The following is a 27,500-nucleotide window of genomic DNA, read 5'->3' on the forward strand; positions in this document are numbered from 1 at the left end:
GGTAAGTGGTGGGTAAGTGGTAAGTGGTGGGTAAGTGGTAAGTGGTGGGTAAGTGGTAGGTAAGTGATAGGTAAGTAGTGGGTAAGTGGTAAGTGGTAGGTAAGTGATAGGTAAGTAGTGGGTAAGTGGTAAGTGGTAGGTAAGTGATAAGTAAGTGGTGGGTAAGTGGTAAGTGGTAGGTAAGTGGTGGATAAGTGGTAAGTGATTGAAAGAAAGTAGGAAGGAAAGAAAGAAGGAACAGAAGGAGGACAGAAAGAGGGAAAAAGAATGGAAGGAAGGAAAGAAGGATGGAAGGTAGAAAGGAAAGCTGGAAGGAAGGAAAGGAAAGTAGGAGAGAAGGAAGAAAAGAAGGAAGGTAGGGGGTAAGAAGGATGAAAAGGAACGTAGGGAGGAGAGAAGGAAGGAAGAAGGGAGAGAAGGGATGTAAAAAGGTATAGAAGGAAAGACGGAAGGAAGGAAGGAGGGAACAGTGAAAGGATGGAAGAGGGAAATTAGGAGGAAAAGAAGGAAGGAATGAGGGAAAGAAGGAACGAAAAGGAGTGAGTAACGCAGGAAAGGAAGGAAGCAGAGAGGGAAGGAGGAGGAGGAGGAGGAGGAGGAAGAGGAGGAGGAGGGGTAGGAGGGAAGGAGAGAGGGAGGAAATACAATAACAAGAGCGTGGCCTATATTGAAGGGGGAGAGAGAGAGAGGAGAGGGAGGGAGGGAGGAGGAGGGACGGAGACAGGGGGAGGGAGGGAGGGAGTGAGGGAGGGGGAGGGAGGGAGGTAAAGGAGAGAAAGTAGTGGGTCTTGTCCTTAATTCCTCCACTTCCCTCCCTATCCATGTCATTCTCTCTCTCTCTCTCTCTCTCTCTCTCTCTCTCTCTCTCTCTCTCTCTCTCTCTCTCTCAAACAATGCCCCATACTCTCTTCACCTAAACTTGGCCCAGATCTTTGTCCTTTTGCAGCTTATTTCACGTAGCTCAGTGGCAGAAAAAGACACTAAGGCTCTACATCCATTCCACAGCACTTCTTCGTGACTAGCACCCTTTTCTTCTATTGTTGCATCTCAGCATTCAAGATGGAGAGATTGCAATTTTAGGCCAAGTTAAAATGAAATGAGTATAGGGGAAGAAGTACAATAAATGGTAAAATAAAAGTTAAATATTTAGGACACCAATAGTCGAACAGAAAATAGAGATAGCTTAATTCTCTCTCTCTCTCTCTCTCTCTCTCTCTCTCTCTCTCTCTCTCTCTCTCTCTCTCTTTCTGTCCCGTTTTTTTTTTTTTATGCTTCCTTTTTCGTTTTTTTTTTTTGCATTTATTTCGTAATGCTTCTTACGGCGAGGCTTTATTTATTTATTCATTTATTTACTTATCGTGACACCTCTTGCTCAGCGATTTATCTGTTTTCATCAGCATAGGAGAGTTCGTAACACTTCTTCTTTTACGATTTATCTTATTTTTTTTTATTCCTGGTTATCTCGCTGGAATGATAAGGTTTGTATGCTCTGTATATTTTCCCTGTATATTTTCCCTGTAAGAGAGAGTAAGAAGAGAGTGGATGAGGAATTTGGAAGGGATTTGAGTGTAAAGTGGAGGGACTGTAAGAAAATGTTCTGGAAAGAGGTGAAAAGAGTAAGACAGGGTGGAAGTGAAGTTAGCAGGGGAGTGAAAGATAAAAATGGTAGATTACTAGTGGAGAAGGGAGAAAAAGTGAGCAGATGGAAAGAACACTTTAAGGAATTGTTGAACGTGGAGGATGGAAGTAATGCGAGTATAAGTGGCTGGGGAATGGCTGGAAGAAGGAGGGAGGTGAGAAGACAGGAAGAAATCAGTAGGATAGAAGTTGTGGAAGCAATGAAGAAAGTTAAATCAGGGAAAGCCCCAGGAATTGATGGAGTGTGTGGTGAAATGCTGAAGCATGGGGGAGAGATAGTAGTAGAATGGATGTGGAAGATGTGCAGATTGGCCTGGGAGGAAGGTAGAGTCCCGGAGGATTGGAAGTCAGGTATAATTATTCCCTTGTACAAAGGAAAAGGGAAAAAGAAGTGTGTGGTAATCATAGGGGCATTTGTCTTCTTAGTATAATAGGAAAAGTATATGGTAGGATACTTATTGACAGAGTTAGAGAAAGAACAGAGAAATTAGTTGGAGAAGAACAGGGAGGCTTTAGGAAGGGAAGAGGTTGTGTAGATCAGATATTCATTCTCAGATCTTTAGTGGAAAAGTTTCTAGAGAAGGGAAAGAAGTTGTATGCGGCTTTCATGGATTTGGAGAAAGCATATGACAGGGTGGATAGACTAGGATTGTGGAAAGTGTTAAGAATATATGGAATAGATGGGAAGTTGTTGAAGGCTGTGAAGAGTATGTACGATGGTGCGAAGGCTGCAGTGCGTGTGGATGGTGAACTAAGTGAATTTTTCTCTTTGAAAGTTGGGTTGAAACAGGGATGTGTCATGTCTCCATGGTTGTTCAATCTGTACACGGATGGGGTAATAAAAGAGGTACAAGGTAGGGTAGTGGATGTTGGAGTGGCCCTGGTGAGAGAGGATAGTGTTTGGAAACTCCCTGTACTGTTGTTTGCAGATGATACCGTGTTGTTGAGTGAAGACGAAGGGGAGCTGCAAGGCTTGGTGGATGAGTTTGAGAGAGTGTGTAAGAAACGGAATCTAAAGGTGAATGTAGGGAAGAGTAAAGTGATGGTCTTTGAGAGAGGTGAAGTCAGTGAATGTACAGCGAGGTTGGATGGTGAGGAATTGGAAAATGTGAGTACGTTTAAGTACTTGGGTAGTGTGATGAGTAAGGATGGAGGTTTGGAGGGTGAAGTGCTTGAAAGGGTACAGCAGGGAAGAAAGGTTGCTGGTTCTTTGAAAGCAGTGATAAGAAACAGGGAAGTGAGCATGGAAGTGAAAAAGTTACTACATGACAGTATTGTGATACCAACTCTAACGTATGGAAGTGAAGCTTGGACGTTGTTGGAAGGACACAAGTCAAGAGTGAGAGCCGTGGAAATGAGTTATTTAAGAGGAGCCTGTGGAGTCACATGGAGAGACAGGCTGATGAATGAGGATATAAAGGAGCGTTGTGGTGTTGATGTGGATGTGATAGGAAGCGTTATGAGGAACACACTGAGGTGGTTTGGCCATGTGGAGAGGATGGAGGGTGAAAGACTGACGAAGAGAGTGTATGTGAGTGAGGTGGAGAGGGAAAGAGGGAGGGGGAGGCCGAGGATGAGATGGAGGGATGGGGTGAAGAGGTATATGAGAGAGGGGGGTGTGAGCTGGGAGCAGGGGAGTGAAATGGCGGGGGACAGGGCGACTTGGAGGCGATTTGTTTGTGGCCACCCCAAACGGGATTGAGGCGTCTGGCAATAGATAGATAGATAGATATTTTCCCTGTACATTTTCCCTGTATATTTCCCTTTTATATTTTCCCTGTATATTTTCCCTGTACATTTTCCCTGTATATTTCCCTTTTATATTTTCCCTGTATATTTTCCCTGTATATTTTCCCTGTATATTTTCCCTCTGTATTTTCCCTGTATATTTTCCCTGTATATTTTCCCTCTGTATTTTCCCTGTATATTTTCCCTCTGTATTTTCCCTGTATATTTTCCCTGTATATTTTCCCTCTGTATTTTCCCTGTATATTTTCCCTGTATATTTTCCCTCTGTATTTTCCCTGTATATTTTCCCTGTATATTTTCCCTCTGTATTTTCCCTGTATATTTTCCCTCTGTATTTTCCCTGTATATTTTCCCTGTATATTTTCCCTCTGTATTTTCCCACTGTATTTTCCCTGTATATTTTCCCTGTATATTTTCCCTGTATATTTTCCCTGTACATCTTCCCTGTATATTTTCCCTGTATATTTTCCCTGTATATCCTCCCTGTATATCCTCCCTGTATATCCTCCCTGTATATCCTCTGTGTATTACTTCCCTATCCTTTCTCTGGCTCTTCTCTGTATCTTCTTTATCCTCTCCCTGACTTTCTTTACCCTCCATTACCTCTCTCTTTCTCCTCTCCACTTTTCCTCTCTCTTTCTCTCCTTCTCTCTCGTTCTGTTCTTTCCTCCCAATCCTTCTGCCTGCCTACCTCCCTGACTAACTGCCTGCCTGCCTGCCGTTCTGCCTGCCTGCCTTCCATCCTGGATGCCTGCCTCTCTGTCTGCCTCCCTTCACGTCAACCTACCTTACCTGCTTATCTACCTGCTTACTCCCTGCCTACTTTCCTGCCTTCCTCCTTCCCTGCCTGCCTGCCTGATTTCCTGTCTGCCCACCTTCCTATCCTACCTACCTTCCTGCCTACCTATCTGCCTGCCTGCCTGCCTCCATAAAGATAAGATAGTGAGTCCAGTAGGGTAAGTTGATGCCCTTTACCCTACAGTGCTCTCTCTCTCTCTCTCTCTCTCTCTCTCTCTCTCTCTCTCTCTCTCTCTCACCTAATTCCGTAATCACCACAGTATCGTACCCTTTCTCTCTCTCTCTCTCTCTCTCTCTCTCTCTCTCTCTCTCTCTCTCTCTCTCTCTCTCTCCACAGTTCATACCAGAGCAGCACTTACAGACCATAAAGAATGTTAGTATGGCAATGTTTTGATGTCTGGTATGTGTGTGTGAGAGAGAGAGAGAGAGAGAGTTACATAGTCTTACAGACCACACAGACCTCATTGTACATTCTGTGTGTGTGTGTGTGTGTGTGTGAGAGAGAGAGAGAGAGAGAGAGGGAGAGAGTGGACGTGTCTAGCCTTACAATTCCTCCCCAACTCTACTTAACTTTGCTTCTCTTAGTTTCCACAGTGATGGAAGGAGAGAGGGAGAGGGGAGGGGAGGGAGGGAGTGGATAGGGAGGGGAGGGAATGGGGAGGGAGTGGATAGGGAGGAGAGGGAGGGAGAGAGGAGAAGGGAAGGGGGAAGGAGAAGGGAAGGGGGAGTAAGGAGGGGAAGGAGAGAGAAAGGAGGGGAGGGAGTGGGGAAGAGAGGGAGTGAGGAGGGGGAGAGAATAGGGGAGGGAGGGAGGGAATTTATACTTGTCTTTATCAGCTTCTCTACTAATAAAAAAAATCTTTACTAAATTGAATAAAGTCGTCTGGTAGCAGTAATGATAACCAATAAAGGAAAAAATTATACTAGTAATTGTAGCCCCGGGTTCATCTAAAACGTGAACCCGGTGGACTGCAGGCTTAAATTGCCCTTGTTCTGTCAGCCATCGTCCTTTCGGGGGATAGGGAGGGAGTTGAGGGACTTCTGTATAATCAGGCAGTGGATCCACCTAGGTATATCGGTGCAGCCACGTGAAGGCGCCCCTCTCCGACTTTAAAAACTCTTCTGAATACATTAAAAATAAATACAGCAAATTCTCACATATAAATCCTAAAATATAGCTTGTATTTTTAGTGTCGGTGCTTAAAGTTTGCGGTTTTAAAGTTAGCGATGGCGGGGAGGGGGTGGGGCGTGTAGGTATTCGGGAAATTAATAATCGCGAAGTTTAGGCTGCTTGTGCGGGTTTGGGGGGGGGGCTGGTGTGTTTGATTTTGATGGAGCGCTTTCAACGGAGCAGGAGCAGGCCCAAGCAACGGTAACACCTACAACGGAGAGAGTAACTGGCAAAGTAACGGTAACACCTATAACGGGGAGAGTAACAGTAGCAAAGTAACGGTAACACCTGTAATGGAGAGAGTAACAGTAGCAAAGTAACGGTAACACCTGTAATGGAGAGAGTAACAGTAGCAAAGTAACGGTAACACCTGTGATGGAGAGAGTAACAGTAGCAAAGTAACGGTAACACCTGTGATGGAGAGAGTAACATTAGCAAAGTAACGGTAACCAACACCTGTAATGGAGAGAGTAACAGTAGCTAAGTAACAGTAAGTAACACCTGTAATGTAGAGAGTAACAGTAGCAAAGTAACAGTAACACCTGTGATGGAGAGAGTAACATTAGCAAAGTAACGGTAATCAACACCTGTAATGGAGAGAGTAACAGTAGCAAGGTAACAGTAAGTAACACCTGTAATGTAGAGAGTAACGGTAGCAAAGTAACAGTAAGTAACACCTGTGATAGAGAGCGTAACAGTAGTAAGATAACAGTAGCACCTGTAGCGGAGAAAGTAACACGAAACAGAGAGAGAGTAACAATAGGAAAGTAACAGTATGGAACCGGGCCATGTAACAGTAGCACCTATAACGGAGACAGTAACAGTAGCAGAAGTACCAGTAGCAGTAACGGAAGCAGCAGTGACAGTAACAATAACAGTAGTACCAGCCCCGACACCAACAACCAAGTAACAGTAACAACAGTAACAGTAACAGCAGACCAGGGCAGGCATATGTGACCTTCACTACGGTGAAATGTGGAATGTTACCTCGATATATTGACCTGCGAGGGTGAGGGTGAGGGTGGGGGTGAGGGTGAGGGTGGGGGTGGGGGTGAGGGTGAGGGTGAGGGTGGGGGTGAGGGTGGGCGTGGGGGTGGGGGTGAGGGTGAGGGTGGGGGTGGGGGTTAGGGTGAGGGTGGGGGTGAGGGTGAGGGTGGGGGTGAGGGTGAGGGGGGGGTTAGGGTGGGGGTGAGGGTGGGGGTGAGGGTGAGGGTGGGGTGAGGGTGGGGGTGAGGGTGAGGGCGAATTTGAGGATAATTTGAAGAATCACCTTTCAAATTATTATCATTGTCATTATTGTTATTATTATTATTATTATTATTATTATTATTATTATCATTATTATCATTTATACCCTTGGTGATATGTCCACAGTATATCCCTGCATAAAAGAATATTAGTGTCCAAGCAGGTGCGTGTGGAAGGTTGAGGCCAATTATTAAACCTTGAAATAGACTTTTTGGTATGTGTTTGAGGTGGGATGCACGATCAAGTACGCTCGTTATCTGTGGACTGTTAATATGAAAGACAAGTGTAGAAGCTAGAGAGAGAGAGAGAGAGAGAGAGAAACAGCCTTTGTAATTGTGGTAAATTATGCAGATGTGGTAGTTGTGGTATTATGGTGTTATGGAAGATATGTGTGTGGTATTTTTTTAACGCATACACTGGTATAAAAAGACTTTTTTTTTGCAGACGATTTTATTCAGTAATAATAATAATAATAATAATAGTAATAAAATACTGCTGCTATCAATCTCACTCTGACTTGGCCTAAATTTACCATCTCTCCATCTTGACTACGGAATTGTAACTTTAAATTAACACTAGATTATGGTGATAGTCACGAAGAAGTGCCACTGAGCTTTTTGAAATGAGATATAAAAGGAGAAAAATCCAGGCCGAATTAGAGTAAAAAATGTATAACCTTTTCTCTCACATAGACACAATCATAATTTTCTTTCTCTCTCTCTCTCTCTCTCTCTCTCTCTCTCTCTCTATTTTTTTACATTGACCTAATTTTCGTTCTTTTGCAGCTCATTTCACGTAGCTCAGTGGCAGGAAAAGACAACACTACGACTCTACATCCTTTCCATTGCACCTGTTCGTGACTAGTATCATATTCTAGTGCTCTACCTCCTCTCCATTGCACCTCTTCGTGACTAGTATCATATTCTAGTGCTCTTATAGTTACAACTCAGCATTCAGGATGGAAGCATGGCAATCCTAGATCATATTAGAGTAAAATTAGTATACGACTTTACACGCTTTCTACTGCACCTCTTCGTGACTGTGACTAGTATCATATTCTAGTGTTAATATATTGCCACAACTCACATTCAAGATGGAAAGATGGCAATTTTAGGTCAATTAAGAGTAACAATAATATACGGCTCTACATCCTTTTTCATAGCACTTCTTCGTGACTAGCACCATATTCTAGTGTTAATCTATTGCCACAATCCAGCATTCAAGATGGGGGAGTAGGATATTTTTGCCAAGTTAGAGTTAAAAAAAAAAAGTATATGTTTTATCTATGTTCGTTACCATATATATCAATTAATGTTTTTTTTTTTTCTTATTTCAGGTCAAGACGGGTCAACCTGGGTCAGCCAAGGTCAGTGCAGGTGTACAGGGTGGTTCATAAATAACGCTGTTTTTAAATTTTGGCGGGCGAGTTTTCATGTGCTTCTGGGGCGGCACAGTCATCGTTATCAGTGTCTGTCCTGAACCACTCATTCGTTTCCTACTCCCACTGTCGCATCCATGCCCTCACCAGCACACTGAGCCATTCCCACAACACACAAGATACCGCTGAGTTTCTAGTAGAGCGCTATTCTTGGATCGTCCTCTCTTTTGTATTTTTTAAGTTTAATCTATGCTCTTTACACCTTAACTTGGCCTAGATTTTCATCCTCTTGTGGATATCCATTTCATAGCACTTCTTCGTGACTAGCATCATATTCTTAAATGTTCTGTTACAACTCGGCTATCAAGAAGGAGAGATGGCAATTCTAGGCTGAGTCAGAGTGAAAAGACTGTAGTTTATTTTTATGACATGCATCGAAATTAAAGTGAGTTTGCTGTGTTTACATCATTCTCACTTTGTTCATGCTCGCGTCAGTCTCTTTTTTCGGATTTTTGGACTTTCGTATTGAAGGGGCAAAAAAAAAGGGGGGGGGAGTCCCCATTAACCCTTCCAGTAGGTTGGCGATCTTGGCACAACTGTACGATCTTACACAGTCTCAGAGAACGCACACCTCCGCTATGGCAAAGAAAGTTTATGGTTTATTCCTGCGTTCTGTTCCGGACCCACCTCAAAATCTAATCAACTCTTCCTGGACCCGCCGCCCACCTGTCCACCAGATTTTACTGATATCTGATAAGGACATTTTGAGATATTTTGTATACAGACAGACACCAGTGAATACATAACCTCCCTCCAGATTACTTAGCGAAGGTAATTAACTACTGTGGAGATCTGTATATCGTAAAAATAAATAAGGATTCTTTTTAAAATTGCATTCTTTGGTCTTTTTACAATCACGTGTCACAGATTCATTTATGTTGACTGAGATTTATTTGAGTCAGTCCTATGAAGCTGCGTGCAAATATTCAGGCTGATGTAGGTAACGATTTCCGACACACACACACACACACACACACACACACACACACACACACACACACACACACACACACTTTTTTTTTTTTTCTCTCTCTCTCTCTCTCTCTCTCAGTGCCACTCATAACACCGCCTTCCCTATTGGCCTTAGTGGATGACAAATAATAGTGTTTTTCCCACAGGATCAACAAAGCACTTAGAAAGAAAACGTTAGCGGGGAGAAAATATTGCAGGGGGAACTAAAACGTGTAATTACTGAATCATTATCTACTTAGCATTGGAACCTTCGTATCACTTATCCATTGGTGCTTTAGTCTGCCTGTTACATTTGAATATTATCTTGCATTTGATTATTCCCTTTTACAATTGACTTGGTTTGCAATTATATACTACAGAGGAGAACATTTTATACTCTTTTCACTTTATCTTGGCCAAAAATTGACATCCTTCCATCTCGATTGCTGAGTTGTAGCAATAGATTAACGCTAGAATATAATGCTAATCACGAAGAAGTACTGTGAAGGAACGTAGAGCCACGGTATTGTCTTCTTCCGCCCCTGAGATACGTGAAATAAGCTGCAAAAGGACGACAATCTTGGCCAAGTTAAAGTGAATGAGCTAAACAGATATTTTACCCTCATCCGACAGAAAATTTTGCTGAGATGTTACAGGAGATGAGTAGTAAATATATTGCCATTCTTTTCTCTCTTCTCTCTCTCTCTCTCTCTCTCTCTCTCTCTCTCTCTCTCTCTCTCTCTCTCTCTCTCTCTCTCTCTCTCTCTCTCTCTCTCTCTTTGTTCGTTTGCTGTTTATTTCACGTAGCTCAGTGGCCGAAGACAATACTACGGCTCTGTATCCTTTGCACAGCACTTCTTCGTGACTAGTATCCTATCTAGTGTTAACCTGTTGATATAACTCAGTATTCAAGGTGGAGAGATGATAATTTTAGGCCAAGTTAGAGTAAAAAGAGTATAGTTATGAGGAAATGTTTAGGAATGTCAGATGAATATAGTTGTGTCTTATCTTCCTCTTAAATAACAGGTAATTGGATGAAAAAAGAAGGGAGGAAATGTCGGTCAGGTAAGAACAAACTGACTATGGAAATATAAGAAGCTACAAAAATCTAAGCGATATACGTTTTACTCCTTGGTCTAAAATAGCCATCTCTCCACCTCGAATGATGAGCTGTAGTTATAAATAAGCACTAGAATATGATGCTAGTCAAGAAGAAGTGCTGTGGAAAGGATGGAGAGCTGTAGTATTCTCATTTTCTGCCACTGAAGTACGTGAAATGAGCTGCAAAAGGACGAAAATCTGGGCCAAGTTGAGAGGAAAGAACTGTAGATGTAATTAACGACGCTTGTATCTAACCCTTCCAGTTTGAACAGTCTCTCCCAAAATGAATAAAATCGTCTGGAAAGAAGAAGAATGGAATGAATAAGAGATCATCAGAGCCAAGAGAATATTAGGCAGGAGTAAGTGAAATCTGGTGGGGTGGGACCGTAGACTTTCCCCCCCTGCGTAATTGACTCCTCCGATTTTGGTTGTTCTTACTATTTCTCGTCGATCCTCTTCAACTTTCGGGAGACTTTCGATAGGGAGGGGATAGATACAGAGTTAATATATTTCTCCACTACTTGGGATCTCTTCTATCCTGAGTAAAATCGCCTGGAAGTAGCAAGATTAGACTTTATGACGCGGCAAACAAGTGAAGCATTTTAACCGATATTAACTCTAAATATCGACTCATAAATTGTCATACAGGCAAAGTGTCGTATTTTCCCTGTAAAAACATTAAAAACAGCGCAGTGAAAATACGACCCATTGCCTGTATGGCAATGTATGAGTCGATATTTAGGGATAATTTCGGTCAAACTGCTTCACGTCGTTGCCATTGTATAACAGTGTAATCCTACTACTTCCAGGTGATTTTACTCATCTTGGAAGAGCTCCCTAGTCGTGAAGGGATTTATTAACTCTATATCTATTCCCACCCTATCAAAGTCTCCTAAAAGTAGAAGATAATCGTCTGGAAATAGTAAGAATAATCTAAGATATACAGCAAGTCTGAGGAGTCAAATGGGTAAACACGGCGAAGAAAGTCTACGGTCCCAGCCCACCAGATTTCACTTACTCCTGTATAGTATTCTCTTAAATTCGGATGATCTCTTACAATAGTCTATTCTTCTTCCTCCCAGACGATTTGATTCAGTCCAGGAGAAACTGTTTGAACTGGAAGGGTGAAATATAGCCTTCATTAATCATTTCTATAGTTCTTTCCTCTTACTCTGATTACGTCCTTTTCTGCCAAGTTAGAGTAAAACGAGTATAGTTATGAGGAAATGTTAAGGCATGGTGTATGAATACAATAGTGTCTTATCTCCCTGCTAAATAATAGATAGTTGGATACAAGAGGGAGGAAGGAAATCTCAGTCAGATAGGAACAAACTGACTATAGAAATAAAAGAAGCTACAAAAATCTAAGTTGTATACGTTTTACTCTAACTTAGTCTAAAATTGCCATCTCTCCACCTCGAGTGCTGAGTTTTAGTTATCGATAAGCACTATAGTCGCAGCGCACGACTCTGAGGTTGTCATTATCGTACCCTGGCAACTTATCATTCAAAAGATCATCCGATTTCGTATAATATTATACACGAATCATATTATTAGCACGAATATATTATACGCAAATATTATTACACACGAACATATTATACACGAAGCACATGCGCCTTTTATTTTACACGAAATCAGACACACTTTTGAATGGTAGGTTGCCAGGGCACGATAATAACAGGCACAGATTCGCGCGCCGCGACTATAGAATATGATGCTAATAAAAAAGAAGTGCTGTGGAAAGGATGGAGAGCTGCAGTACTCTCATTTTCTGCCACTGAAGTACGTGAAATGAGCTGCAAAAGGACGAAAATCTAGGCCAAATTGAGAGGAAAGAACTCTAGAAGTGATTAACTACGCCTGTATCTAACCTTTCCAGTTTGAACAGTCTCTCCCAAAATGAATAAAATCGTCTGGAAAGAAGAAGAATAGAATGAATAAGAGATCATCAGAGCCAAGAGAATATTAGGCAGGAGTAAGTGAAATCTGGTGAGCTGGGACCGTAGACTTTTTCCCCGCGTATTTACTTCTAACTCCTCTGACTTAGGTTGTTCTTACTATTTCACGTCGATCATCTTCAACTTTCGAGAGACTTTCGATAGGGAGGGGATAGATACAGAGTTAATATATTTCTCCGCTACTTGGGATCTCTTCTATCCTGAGTAAAGTCGCCCGAAAGTAACAAGGTTATACTTTTATGACATGGCAATAAAGTGAAGCATTTTAACCCAAATTTGCTCTAAATATCGACTCACAAATTGTCATACAGGCAATGTGTCGTATTATCCCTTCAAAAACATTAAAAACAGTGCAGTGAAAATTGACATTCAGGCAGCGGGTCGCATTGTCCCTGTAAAAACATTAAAAACAGTGCAGTGAAAATACGACCCATTGCCTATATGACAATTTATGAGCCGATATTTAGAGATAATTTCGGTCAACCTGCTTCACGTCGTTGCCATGTTATAACAGTGTAATCCTACTACTTCCAGGTGATTTTACTTAGCGTAGAAAAGCAAGCTCCCTAGTAGTTAAGGGATTTATTAACACTATATCTATTCCCACCCAATCAAAGTCTCCTAATAGTAGACGATAATCGTCTGGAAATAGTAAGAACAACCTATGATATACTGTACAGCAAGTCAAAGGAGTAAACCCGACAAAGTAAGTCTACGGTCCCAGCCCACCAGATTTCACTTACTCCTGCATAGTATTCTCTTGGCTATGATGATCTCACATATATACTATTCTTCTTCCAGACAATTTTATTCAGTTCAGAAGAAACTGTTCGTACTGGAGGGGTTAGATAGCCTTCGTTAACGAATTATATAGTTATTTCCTCTTAACTTGGCTCAGGTTATTGTCCTTTCTGCTTATTTCACGTAGCTCAGTTGGGGAAAAAGACAGTGCTACGGCTCTACATCCTTTCCATAGCGCTCTTTGTGACTAGCACCGTATTCTAGTGTTGATCTTTTGTTACAACTCAATATTCAAGATGGAGTGATGGGAATTTTTGGCCAGGTTATAGCAAAAAGGATATAGCATCATATTCTAGTGTTAGTTTATTATTACAGCTCAACATAAGATGGCAGCTTTATGACAAGTTAAGAGCAAAATGAGTACCAGTGTCTCTCCTAAGCTGAGCAAGATGTCTGGTCGTATTTAGGAAGAAAAAGATAAAGGTCACTGAATTAACCCTTATAGGTTTTGAATAATGTCTTGTTACCAGGCAATTTCATTCAACTTAATAAAGGCCTGTGGTATTAAAGAGGTTAATGAAGGCTGTGTCTAACTCCTCCAGTTCAAAATATCTATCCCAGTCTGAAGAAAACCGACGGACGATAGCTGGAATGAAATTTAAAAAGATATCCTCCGGCACAAAGGGGGAAAAAAAAAAAAATATATGAATAACAAAACTCTACGGTCCAAACTTGCCACATTTCACTTACTCTCCCCTAAATAAGGACAGTATACAATCATACATTCATTGTAAAATAACGTAATAAAGTAAAATAATTCCTTCAGACCGACGAGGTATGTTTTAGCTTCTTCCTGCTATCTCTAGACGATTTCGATAAGATAACGGCTTTTGAATGGTAGTGGTTAGATAAAGCCTTCATTAACGCCGCCACTACCCCAGACCTTGAAGTTGGCTAAAATTGTCTTCTTATAGCAAAAATACCGTATAAATCGGGGTGAAGAGGTTATAAGCGTTATTAATTATTTTTTTATTCCGTATTTAAAGGGAAAAAATACAGTATATATATGAAGAAGAAAGACTGGGAATTCAGAGTTACATTGGTTTGCGAGAGTTTACTTGAGGTTCTCTCTCTCTCTCTCTCTCTCTCTCTCTCTCTCACACACACACACACACACACACACAAACACACACACACACACACACACACACACACACACACACACACACACTCACCACACACACACACACACACACACACACACACACACACACACACACACACACACACACACACACACACACACACACTCATTTCATGCTTTTAATCTTACTCATACATTACTTTCTCTTGCATTAGTTCCTCTCTCTCTCTCTCTCTCTCTCTCTCTCTCTCTCTCTCTCTCTCTCTCTCTCTCTCTCAGCTACGACAGCCAAGCCCCGGGCCCCTACATTGAAAAGAGTAAAATTGGATTGGCTCTTACAGGATTGTCTGAATAGTGCACCGCTTTTAGACATTATAATTAAATACTGGAATTAGTGATGTATGTAGAGGAATTGTTTTGTGTGTGTGTGTGTGTGTGTGTGTGTGTGTTATAAGTGTGTGTGTACAATATGTTTGATAAGTGTGTGTGTGTGTGTGTGTGTGTGTGTGTGTGTGTGTGTGTGTGTGTGTGTGTGTGTGTGTGTGTGTGTGTGTGTGTGTGTGTGTGTGTTCAGTACTCACCTCCTCTTCCTGACACATGGCCAGTTCTGGTTCATGTTCATCCAGTTTGTTCAGCAGCTTGTCCTGTGAAAGAGAACAAGGAATTAGAACACATTTGTTATAAAGAGAACACGAGATCAGAATTCAGGTGTTCAGTTGGATTGTTATAAGGAGAACACAGGATGAAGACCATGTTATTTGTTAAAGTTGTTATAGAAGAACAGAGGATGTGGATTTAGTTATGTTACGTTGTTATGAAGGAGAACAGTTGGGTTATTATGTTCATCTTGACTCTCTCTCTCTCTCTCTCTCTCTCTCTCTCTCTCTCTCTCATCTCGTCTCATCTCATCTCATTTCACTTCCCATTCTTTCCCTCTCCCCAGCTCTTTATTTTTTTCCCTTTCTCTCCTCTTCCCTCTCCCCTCCCCTCCCCTCTCCTCCCCTTCCCCTCCCCTCCCCCTATCTGACACACTAACTCGATTTAGCCATTCGTTGTGGTGTAGAGAGATTGCAAAGTGGGGGAATTTGGGTGTAGGTGGGTGTAAGTGGGTGTAAGTGGGTGTAGGTGGGTGTAAGTGGGTGTAGGTGGGTGTAAGTGGGTGTAGGTGGGTGTAGGTGGATGTAAGTGGGTGTAAGTGGGTGTAAGTGGGTGTAGGTGGGTGTAAGTGGGTGGAAGTGGGTGTAGGTGGGTGGAAGTAGGTGTAGGTGGATGTAAGTGGGTGTAGGTGGGTGTAGGTGGTGTAGTTGGGTGTAAGTGGGTGTAGATAGGTGTAAGTGGGTGCAGGTGGGTGTAGGCTTGGTGTGGTGGTGTGGCATAGTGGTAGTGTGGTGGTATGGTAGTGTGGTTGTAAAGGCATGTGTGGTGAAATTGGTTGATATTTTAAGGTATGATTATTTTTGTGGCTGTGGTGATTGTGGTAGTTTAGGTAGGTGTGGTAGGAATGGCTTATATTTACGAAGTGGTGGTTCTGGTAGCTGTGTCTGGTAGGTGAGATATGTATGGTAGGAATGGGTGGTATTGTGGCAGTTTTATTGGCTGTGGTATTTTTGGTAGCACTGGTTGGTGTGGTAGGAACGGCTTATTAGTGTGTGTGGTAGTGTGGTGATGTGGTAATGTGGTGGTGTGATTGTGTGGTGGTGTGGTAGTGTGGTAGGGCGGTAGGATGGTAATATGGTAGCGTGATGTGGAAGTGTGTTATATTGCTGTGAGAATGAGGTAGGCTAGTGTGGTGTGGTAGTGTGGTAGGGCAGTGTGGTAAGAGAGTTAGATAGTGTGGTATTCCTGTGTAGTAGTGTAGTGTGGTAGAACGACAGGCCAGTGAGGCAGTGAGGAAGTGTCATAAGTCATTGTGGTAGTGTGGTAGGGAGATACTGTGGTAGTGTGGCAGTATGGTAGTCAGCGTGGTAGTGTGGTAGACTGTGGTAGTGTGGTAGTATGGTACTCAGCGTAGTAGTGTGGTGAACTGTGGTAGTGTGGTAGTCAGTGTGGTAGTGTGGTAGTCAGTGTGGTAGTGTGGTAGTGTGGTAGCCAGCATCAGGTCCATAATACCAATAATAAGAGTCTCGCAGGAAATTATTCGCTCAATAAATTGCAGACCATGTGAGCCGACCACACCCACCACACTACCACACCACACTACCACACCACACCTTCACACTAACACACCACACCTCCACACTAACACACCATACTACCGAACTTCCACACCACACCTCCACAGTAACACACCATACTACCGAACTTCCACACCACACCTCCACACTAACACACCATACTACCAAACACTACCACACCATACTACTAGACACTACCACACCATACTACTAGACACTACCACACCATACTACCAGACACTACCACACCACACCTCCACACTAACACCATACTACAAGATTACCAGACCACACCTCCACACTAACACACCATACTACAAGATTACCACACCACACCTCCACACTAACACACCATACTACCAGACACTACCACACCACACCTCCACACTAACACACCATACTACCAGACTACCACACCACGCTACCACACTAACACACCATACTACCACACTACCACACAGTCACACCATACCGTACTACTGCACTACCACACCACAATAGCACACTGCCACACTGCTACTCCACACAAGCACGCTACAACACCACACTGCCACACTACCACACCACACTACCATACTTCAACACCACATTGCCACACTACCATACCACACTACCGTACAACAACACCACACTACAACACCACATTGCCACACTACCACATCACACTACCACACCACATTACACTACCACACCACATTACCACATCACACTACCACACGACACTACAACACCGCACTGCCACACTACATTACCACACTACCACACCCAACTACCACCCACCACACATCTAAAGTACCACATCTCTATCACAGTACCACACAACACAGCCAGACTACCACACCACACCACACCACACTAACACATTAGCCTACCACACTAGCAGACTCAACCACACCTTCACACAGGCAAACTATTCACTCTCACAATTTCAATACACTGCACAACCTACCACACTTAGCCACACCCTACCACAGCTAACCACACTACCATTCAACAACCATTCCTACTGAACAAAATCACAGCCACACTCCAACCACCACACCACACTTCACAACACTACTGTATTCCACATTACACACACACACACACACACACACACACACACACACACACACACACACACACACACACACACACACACACACACACACACACACACACACACACACACACACACACACACACACACACACACACACACACACACACACACACACACACACTACACCTGCTCCACTTCACTCAGCCAAGCCCTGCTAGACTCTACACTACCACACCACTACACTACCACACTACCACACCACCATATACATCACAGTACTCACTCCTACACCATAAAAGCATTACATTCCCATCCACCAAATCAACACACACACACACACACACACACACACACACACACACACACACACACACACACACACACACACACACACACACACACACACACACACACGCACTACCACCACACCCCTTATGGAATCGAATCCTATATAGTCTAAATCAAGAGTACGTTTCGAGCCTACGACGGTTTTGGAAGGTGGGATCCTGATTTTGTGGTTGTGGTGGACGGGGGGGGGGGGTTGTGGCTAAGATGTGGTGGTGTAACTCTCTCTCTCTCTCTCTCTCTCTCTCTCTCTCCATGTTCTCAACTTTTAAACTACCGAATAAAATCGAAAGAAATTGAAAAAAAAAAAAAGTGAGGAAGGGTGAGGGGAGAGGAGGGAAGGAGAGAAGAAGAGAGGAGGGAAGGAGAGAAGAAGAGAGGAGGGAAGGAGAGAAGAAGAGAGGAGGGAAGGAGAGAAGAAGAGAGGAAGGAAGGAGACAAGAAGAGAGGAGGGAAGGAGAGAAGAAAAGAGGACTCCCAGAAGGACATGACACCACACGACCACACCACACTACCTTACCACAACACCACACCACACCACACCTCCACACCCCCTGCACTACCACACCACATCAAAAGGAATATTATATGCCTACTTCGATAATTCAGAAGTAAATAACGTTTGGTATTCATACGCGTCTCCTTGGTTACCGATTTATTGGCCTACCTTTTTTTTATAGGAGGAAGAAGGAACCAAAGGCCGTGCCCCCGCTATTTTTGTTCCTTCCAAGAGAAAAACAAAATACAAGAGAGAGACAAATTCAAGATCCGATCATTTCGAGATGCCTGGACACACTGCGTTTGAAAGACTGGAGATCATAGGAAGTAGGAAATACAGACAGAGGGAGACAGTTCCAGAGTTGACCTGTTGCATAAATGAAGGACTGGGAGTAACGGTCAACTCTTGCATTAGAGAGTTGGACAGAAAAGGGATGAAAGTTTGCTGCTAGACGGGTGCTACGCGCCCGTCGTAGAGGTGGAGCAGTGACCATTGAAGTAGCGATAGAAAAGAGACAAAGATGCAACAGTGCGGCGAAGAGACAGAGGTTGAAGGGGGTCAGTAAGAGGAGGAGAGTTAATGAGACGAAAAGCCTTTGACTCCACCCTATTGAGAATTGCTGTATGTGGGGAGCCTTCCCACACATGAGAGTTGCACTCCACATAGGGGCGGATAAAACCCCTGTATAGAGTCAACAATTGTGTAGGGGTAAAGAAGGAACGGAGTCGGCTTAGCACACCTAATCTCTTGGAAGCAGATTTTACGAGATGTAATATGATCTTTCCAAGATAAGTCCCGAGTAAATAAAACCCCAAGCATGGTCAAGGATGATGCAGGATTAAGCTGAATATTATTAAACATTAGTGGGTATACCTGTTAAAGATTTTGTCGGGTTGATAGGTGTAAAACTGAGTCTTTGATGCATTAAAAACAACCAGATTATTTTTACCTCAGTCAGAGATACGAGCCAAGTCAGACATTAGGTGTGCCATAGCCTAATCCCTTGTTTGTTGAAGTAAATGCTGAGATGGACGTTGCGGGAACCGAATGGAAAGATGAAAGGTGGAGTCATCAGCGTATGAGTGGATAGGGTTAGATGTACAGTTTAGAAGGTCATTGATGAATAAAAGGAAGAGAGTTGGTGATAGGACATGGCCCTGAGGAACACCACTGTTGATAGATCTAGGAGAAGAACGATGGCCGTCTACAACAGCGGCTATAGAACGACCAGAAAGGAAGCTAGAAATGAAGGCACAGATAGAAGGATAGAAACCGTAAGAGGGCAGTTTGGAAATTAAAGATTTATGCCAGACTCGATCAAAAGCCTTTGAGATGTCAAGTGCAATGGCAAAGCTTTCGCCAAAGTCCCGAAAGGAGGATGACCAGGAGTCTGAAAGGTAGGTGAGAAGATCACCAGTGGAGCGTCCCTGACGGAACCCGTACTGACGATCAGAAAGAAGGTTGTGATAGGAAAGATGCTTTAAAATTTTTCTGTTAAGAATTGACTCGAAAACTTTTGAGATACAGGATGTTAAAGCAGTTGGACGATAGTTAGAGGGTTGGGAATGGTCACCCTTCCCTGGGACTGGCTGAATGAGAGCAAACTTCCAGCAGGAAGGAAAGGTACAAGTTGACAGACAAGGGCGAAAGAGTTTACCTAGGCAGGGTGTAAGCACAGAAGCACAGTTCTTGAGAACAACAGGAGGGACTCCATCAGGCCCATATGTCTTATTAGTACTGAGGCCAGTGATGGCAGAAAAAACATCAGCTGAAGAAATTTTATGTCAGCCATGAGGAAGTCAGAGGGGGGAAGTGATAGAGGAACAGCACCGGAATCGTCTAAGGTGGAATTGGAGGATAAAGTCTGAGCGAAGAGATCTGCTTTATCAGTAGAAGAAATAGCTACAGAGCCATCAGAGCAGAAAAGAGGAGGGAAGGATGATGAGGTAAAGCTGTTAGAAAGGTTTTTGGCAAGGTGCCAGAAGGAACAGGAAGAATTCGAGTTGGAGAGTTGAGAGCATTTAGTATGGATGAAATTACTTTTAGCAGAGCGAAGAACAGACTTAGCACGATTCCGGGTAGAAACGTATAAAAAATGTGATTCAGGGGTGGGTCGGCTCCGTTACCCTTTATAGGCCCTCTCCTTGTTGCGGACAGCATTAGAACAAGTGTAATTAAACCAAGGCTTTCTTGCATTAGTCAAAGGATATGAGAAAGGAATGTATGTTCCCATGCATACATTCCAGGAAAATCAAAGAAGTACTGCCTGAGGGCCTCCCAGTCCGCAGCTCCAAAGTACCACAGACGACGTTTCTTTGGAGGGTCAAGAACACACAAGGAAATATGTCTCTAAGTCTAAAAGCGTGAAAGACAAGGATAGCACACAAACTCTCATCCTTCCTACGACCCTCAACCATCACTGTGCCATGCGGGTCCCTAATTCAGTTCTAAAATTCATTCGTCATAGCTAAGTGGAGATTTTTTTGCCTTTTTCCAGTCTATTTTTGGTAGTTCACTGTCCCCCCTCATTTCCATAGCACTTCTTCGTGACTAGCACCTTACTCCAGTGGGATTTTGACGCCTGGTTAAAGTGATCAGAGTGTTGAAGACAATATTACTGCTCTGCATCCTTTCCATGGCACTTCTTCGTGACTAGTAGTATATTCTAGTGTTACTTTCTCGTAGCAGCTCAGTACTCAAGGTGGAGGGAGGGCAAATTTACGCCTAGGAGAGAGAGAGAGAGAGAGAGAGAGAGAGAGAGTGAGTGAGTGAGTGAGAGACAGACAGACAGACAGACAGAGACAGAAAGACACAGAGAATCAGGAACAGGCTAACTCAAACATAGTCTTTTCATCTCAACTTGGCCTAAATTTTCGTCCTTTTGCAGCTTATTTCATGTAGCTCAGTGGCAGAATAAGATCACACTACGGCTCTACCTCCTTTCCATAGCACTTCTTCGTGACTAGCGCCATATTCTAGTGTTAATCTCTTGTTACAAATCAGTATTCAAGATGGAGGGATGGCAATTTTAGGCCAGTTTAATGCTGAATATAATTTGTACAGCAATAAAGGTGATGTTTCCTTGGCCCAGTGAGGTAAAAACACCCTTATTGATTATGGATTCCTGTCATGTATGTAATTACTCCCTCATTAGGTAGGGAGGCAGGGAGGAAAGGGAAGGAGGGAGAAAGGGAGAGAGAGAGGGAGAAAGGGAGGAAAGAGAATGAGGTAGGAAGGAAGGAAAGAAAAGGAAGGAGGGAGAAAGGACAAGAAGGAAGGAAATGGAGAGAGGGAGAAGGGAGAAAAAGAAAGGGAGGAAGGGAGGAGATATGGAGAGAAAATGGAAGATAGAAAAAGAAGGGAGAAGAGGGAGGGAGGGGGAAGGTCAGGAGGGAGAAGACAGAGGAAGGGAGGAAAAGGAAGAGAGGAGAAAGGCGAGGGTGGTAAAGGGAGAGAGAGAGGGAGAGAGAGAGAGAGAGAGGAAGAGGGAGAGGGGGGGGGATGAAGGGAGAGAGTGGAGGTAAGGAGGGAAAAGGGAGAAAAAATGAGGTAGAGATTAAGGGAGAAAAAGTCAGGGAGAGATTAATCGAGTTAAGAAGGGATGAACAAGGAGGGAGATTGATGGTGGGAAGGAGGGAGAGAAGGGGAGGGAGAAAGGAGAGAGAAGAGAGGGGAAAGAGGGAGGGAAGAGGGGAAGAAAAAGGGAGAGTATGGACGGTAAGGAGAGGGGAGAGGAGGAAGGAGAAAGAGGAGGAAGAGAGGAAAGAGAGGAAGGAAGAGGGATAAAGAGGAAGTATATGGAAGAAAAAGAGGAAGGAAGAATGGAGGAAGGAAGGAAGATATTACATAGAAGGAAGGGAAGGAGGAGAAGAAAGGAGGAAGAAAGAGAGGGAATTATGATGAGACAAAGGGAGAGGGAAGGGCAGGGAGCATGACTGAGGTGAGGATGGAGAAAAAAGGGAGAGAGAGGGAAAGAAAGGGAAAAAAGTGAGAAAGGGAGAGAATATAAGAAAGGATGGAAGGAGAAAAGGGAGGGAGGGAGAAAGGAAGGAGGGTAAAGGGAGAGAAAGGGAGAGAAAGCTGGAGGTGAAAAGGGGAAAGAAGGAAGGGAGGGAGGGAGGGAGAGAAGGAGAGAGGAAAGGAGAGGAGGGAGTTAGAGGGAGAGTAAGGGAGGAAAGTAGGAGGCGGAAAGACAAAAGAAGGAAGGAAGAAGGGAGGGAAAATGAGGAAGGAAGGAAGAGAAGGAGGAGAGGAAGAGGAGAGAGAGGGGAAGAAGAAAGGAAGGAAAGAGGAGAAGAAGAGGGAGAGAGGAGAAAAATAGAAAGGAAGGAGGGAGAGAGGAGGAAGAAAGGAAGGGAGGAGAGGACGAGGAGGAGGAAAGGAGGGGAGAAGGGGAAGAGTAGGAAGAAAGGAAGGGAGGATGGGAAGAGGAGGGAGAGGGGAGGAAGAGAGGGAAATTAATGATAATAAGGAGAGAGAGAGAGAGAAAGAGAGAGATAGATAGATAGATAGATAGATAGAGAGAGAGAGAGAGAGAGAGAGAGAGAGAGAGAGAGAGAGAGAGAGAGAGAAGGCAAGAAAATGAAAGAGAAAAAAGCAAGAGATTAATTTTTATGCATAACGAGCAATTAGTCTCTCTCTCTCTCTCTCTCTCTCTCTCTCTCTCTCTCTCTCTCTCTCTCTCGATAGGGTAATAAAGGAAGGGGTGAGGAAAAAGTAAGGAAATAAGGAAATGATAAAGAAAATGTGAGAACTATCAAGAGTATGACTAGTGAAATGAGGGAGATAAAGCGATTATTATTATTATTATTATTATTATTATAATTGTTATTATTATTATTGTTATTGTTGTTGTTGATATTATTATTGTTATTATTATCATTATTATTGTTATTGTTGTTGTTGTTGTTGATAGTATTATTATTGTTATTATTGTTATTATTATTATTGTTATTATTATTATTATTATTATTATTATTATTATTATTATTATTATTATCCACACACTAACTCATTTGTCCAGTTAACAGTTTACCACTATTACTGCTGCTACTACTACTACTACTACTACTACTACTACTATTATTATCATTTTTGTTATTATTATTATTATTATTATTATTTTTATTATTATTATTATTATTATTATTATTATTATTATTATTACCAATCAATCTTCCCATCAGAAATAAAAGGCAAAAAACCTGATACACTAATCTCATCCCATGTTAAATTCCTTTCACTTCAACTTGGCCTAAAATTGCCATCTCTCCATCTTGAGTGCCGAACTGTAGGCAGATATTAAGCCCTAGGTTATGGTACTAGTCACGAAGAAGTGCAATGGAAAGGATGTAGAGCCCTGTTTTAATTTCTCCCTCTGAGCTACGTGGAATAAGCAACAAAAGGACGAAAATTTGGGCCAAGTTAATGTGAAGGAAGTATATGTAATTTGAGTGCTATTTCGGACGCTGTGAAAAGCCTGTGAAAAGAATAATGAAGAAGAAAGAAGGAGAGGAGGGAGAGAAGAGGGGAACTTGGAGGAAATATCTATCTACCTATTGCCAGACGCCTTAATCGCATACGGGGTGGCCACAAACAAATCGCCTCCACTTCACCTTGTCCCTTGCCATTTCACTGCCCTGCTCCCAGTTCACACCCCCCTCTCTCATATACCTCTCCACTTCATCCCTCCATCTCATCAGTACCCTCCCCCTCCCTCTCTCTCCCTCCTCCTCACTCACATACAGTCTCCTCGTCAGTCTCTCACTCTCCATCCTCTCCACATGGCCAAACCACCTCATTGTGTTTTATAAAGACCAGAAATATGGAAGGAAGGAAAGAGAGGGAAAAAGGAAAAAAATATTATATGAAGAAAGCAAAGAAGACAAAAGATGAAGGATGTAAAAGAAGAAAGGAAGGAAGGAAGGAGGGAGGGAAAAGAGGGAATGAAGGAAACGGAGAAAAGGAAAGGAAAAGTGAGGGAGATGAAAGACAGGAGGAGGGAGAGGAGAGAAAAAAGGGAGGGAGCATAAGGAGGCAGAAAGGAGGGAGGTGTAGAGAGAATGAGGGAGAAAGAAGTAAGAAATGGAGAATATGGAATTTAAAGTGGAGAGAGAGAGAGAGAGAGAGAGAGAGAGAGAGAGAGAGAGAGAGAATTGAGTGAAAAAGGGGGTGATTGACAGAGGAGGTTAGGGAGGGAGGGAAGGAGGTAACAAGAGTAAACATTGTTGGTTACTGACTCAAACACCGATTAAGAGAGAGAGAGAGAGAGAGAGAGAGAGAGAGAGAGAGCTGCTGAGAAGGGTAATATCAGCCATGTAATTGATCGTATCGTAGTCGTAGCCGGGCTGTGGTAGAAATGGAGTAGATTCCACTTCGTCGGCGTTGACGGGTGAAGATAAAGATGAGTCTAGGGCTGATTGTAGTTTATTTTCTTCAAGAGGAAAAACTCAAGATTGACACTAAGTATATTACACGAGTCTAAGTCTTGCTAACTTATCACAGCCCACCGTGCCTCTCTCTAGACCCCCCCCCCTCCTCGCTGTCTCTCCCCCAGCCTCCTAACTCCTTCTGTCTTCTTGTGTTACCTTCTGTGTATGAGAATTTGTGTCACCTGGACTACGCGGCTGTCGAACCTTCTAGAAACCTGTGTGTGTGTGTGTGTGTGTGTGTGTGTGTGTGTGTGTGTGTGTGTGTGTGTGTGTGTGTGTGTGTGTGTGTGTGTGTGTGTGTGTGTGTGTGTGTGTGTGTGTGTGTGTGTGTGTGTGTGTGTGTGTGTGTGTGGGTGGGTGGATGGGTGGGTGTGTGTGGGGGTGTGTGTGGGTGGGTGTGTCGTAGTTTTCCTGTCAGGCGTCACGAGGTGCTGACTGGCATGCTTCAGAGGGAATGTGCAGACTCAATATTTCCAGCAGTCCTAGCCATGACTTCTCCTTCTAGATTACCTATGTATGCTGGCAGCTATTGTGTATTGTATTATGATATTGTAGCGTCCTGGCAGTTAAAGAGAAGGGCAGGGCAGGGCAGGGCAGGGCAGGAAAGAGTAGGGCAAGGCAGAGAAGAGTAGGGCAGGGCAGGGCAGGAAAGAGAAGAGAAAGGCAGAGAATTGTAGGGCAAACAGGGCAGGGCAAAGTAGGGCAAGGCAAGGGAAAGCAAGGAAAGGAAGGGCAAGATAGAGCAGGTGCAGGGCAGGGAAGGACAAGGCAGGGCATGATAAGTCAGGATAGGGAAGGACAAGGTAGGACAGGACAGGCAGGGCAGGGCAAGGCAGGGCAGGACATTGTAGGATAGGGCAGGGCAGGGCAGGGCAGGGCAGGGCAGGGCAGGGCAGGAGAAGGAAAGATCGATACCAGACCACAAGGCCATTCATTGTTCTGCATACCACACCCTGCCCACCTGCCTGCCTCACCCTGCCTACCTGCCTGCCTCACCCTGCCTACCTGCCTGTCTCACCCTGCCTACCTGCCTGTCTCACCCTGCCTACTTCCCAGCTCACCCTGCCTACCTCCCCAGCCTTACCCTTCCTACTTCCCCTGCCTTACCCTGCTACCTCCCTTGCCACACCCTGCCTACCTCCTCTATTACACCCTGCAACCTGCTTTGCCACACCCGGCAACCCGCCTTGCCACACCCTGCCTACCCCTCCTTGCCACACCCTGCCTACCCCTCCTTCCTCACCCTACCTACTTCCCCTTCCTCACCCTACCTACTTCCCCTGCCTCACCCTACCTACTTCCCCTGCCTCACCCTGCTACCTCCCCTGCCACATCCTGCTACCTCCCCTGCCACACCTTGCTTCCTCCCCTGCCACACCCTACAACCTCCCCTGCCTCACCCTGCCTACCATTCTGTGCCTTATATTTCTTGCCTCACTCAGCCTACCTTCTTTGCCTCACCCTGCCTCACTTTACCCTCCCTTGCCTCATTCTGCCTCACTCTACCCTCCCTTGTCTCAGCCTGCCTCATTCTATCCTCCCTTGTCTCACCCTGCCTAATTCTATCCTCCGTTGTCTCACCCTGCCTCTTTCTATCCTCCCTTGCCTCACCCTGCCTCATTCTATCCTCCTTTGCCTCACCCTGCCTCATTCTATCCTCCCTTGCCTCATCCTGCCTCACTCTACCCTCCCTTGCCTCATCTTGCCTCACTCTACCTTCCCTTGCCTCATTTTGCCTCACTCTACCCTCCCTTGCCTCATCTTGCCTCTCCAATCATCCCCTTGATGCATTTTGCCTCATTTTCCTCCCCCTAAGTCACAAATAATTCCCCTGCCTCTCCCCGTCTCTCCCTGCCTCACATTCCTTCCCTCTGCCTCACCTTACCTCCCCTCTGCCTCACCCTCCCACACAATAAACCCCCTTGACTCACTTTGCCTCACCCTGCCTACCTCCTCTGCCTCACCCTGCCTCATTCTCCTTCCCCATGATTCACCAAACATTCTCAAGATTCATCCTGCCTCCCCCTGCCTCACTCTATCGTCCTCTGCCTCTCCCTGCCTTACCCTACCCCTCTCTGCCTCTCCCTGCCTCACCCTCATATCTCACTCTGCCTGGAATTGGGGTGAGTCAGCGTCTCTCTCTCTCTCTCTCTCTCTCTCTCTCTCTCATTTTCATATATTCCCTCTCTTTTCTTTCAGTGCCCCCCCTCTTTCCCTCTCTCCCTCTCCCTTTCTCCCTCCCTCCCTCCCTCCTTCTTTCCCTCCTTCCCTCCCTTCCTTCCTGTTCTCGAACTTCTCTCCCGATCTCGCTCCCTCCCTACCTGCCTGCCTGCCTGCCTACATATCAGATAATGACTTCCCATCCTCACACGACCTGACCAGTGCCTCACCCCAGCCTTCAACCTCACCCCCACCCTCAACCCCAACCCCACCCTCAGCCCCAACCCCACCCTCAACCCCAACCCCACCCCCACCCTCACCCCCACCCCCACCCTCACCCTCATCCCCACCCTCACCCTCACCTCCACCCTCACCTCCACCCTCACCCTCACCCTCACCCCCTCCCTCACCCTCACCCTCACCCTCACCCCCACCCTCACCCTCACCCTGGACGTATGTCCATGTGCGGGGACGCCGTTCAGAGACTGCACTGGCCCGTCTTCGTACGGGTCACTCGCGTCTCACACATGGTTATCTCATGTCCCGGGGGCCACGGCCATTTTGTGATGACTGTTTGGTTCCCCTTACTGTGCGCCACATTTTAGTGGAGTGTCCCAGCCTGGTGGAACTGCGTGAGCGATTTCTATTTCATTGTCGGGGTGTTCATGGTACTTATGAGATGTCGTTGATACTTGGAGAGAGGGCTCTCTCCCCGGGACATGAGGTCCTCCTGTTTGTGGAGGAGGCTGGGTTGTTGAGTAAGTTGTAGCTTCTTGTTTTCTTTTCTTTTAGTTGGCTCTTTTTAGTATTTTTATCATTCTGTGCTTCTGATTTTACCGTATTGTTTTAACGGCGCCATATGACCTGTGCTGTTGCGGCGCCTTATTTAAATCAATCAATCAATCAATC

The 27,500-nt window shown here is 44.4% G+C and overlaps 1 protein-coding gene across 1 annotated transcript in view; it reads right to left on the reverse strand.

Moving 5' to 3' along the window:
- Positions 1-27,500, reverse strand: part of LOC145413449 (uncharacterized) — an 88,981-nt gene that overhangs the window by 33,058 nt on the left and 28,423 nt on the right. Inside the window, exon 2 of the mRNA XM_080283144.1 lies at positions 14,522-14,584. Coding sequence (XP_080139270.1) covers positions 14,522-14,584 — 63 coding nt within the window. The remainder of the gene's footprint in view (positions 1-14,521; positions 14,585-27,500) is intronic.

The sequence above is a fragment of the Coenobita brevimanus genome, chromosome 12 (genome assembly GCF_032717465.1).
Source record: "Coenobita brevimanus isolate Jiangsu-jjx chromosome 12, ASM3271746v2, whole genome shotgun sequence".
In the NCBI taxonomy this organism is placed as follows: domain Eukaryota; kingdom Metazoa; phylum Arthropoda; class Malacostraca; order Decapoda; family Coenobitidae; genus Coenobita; species Coenobita brevimanus.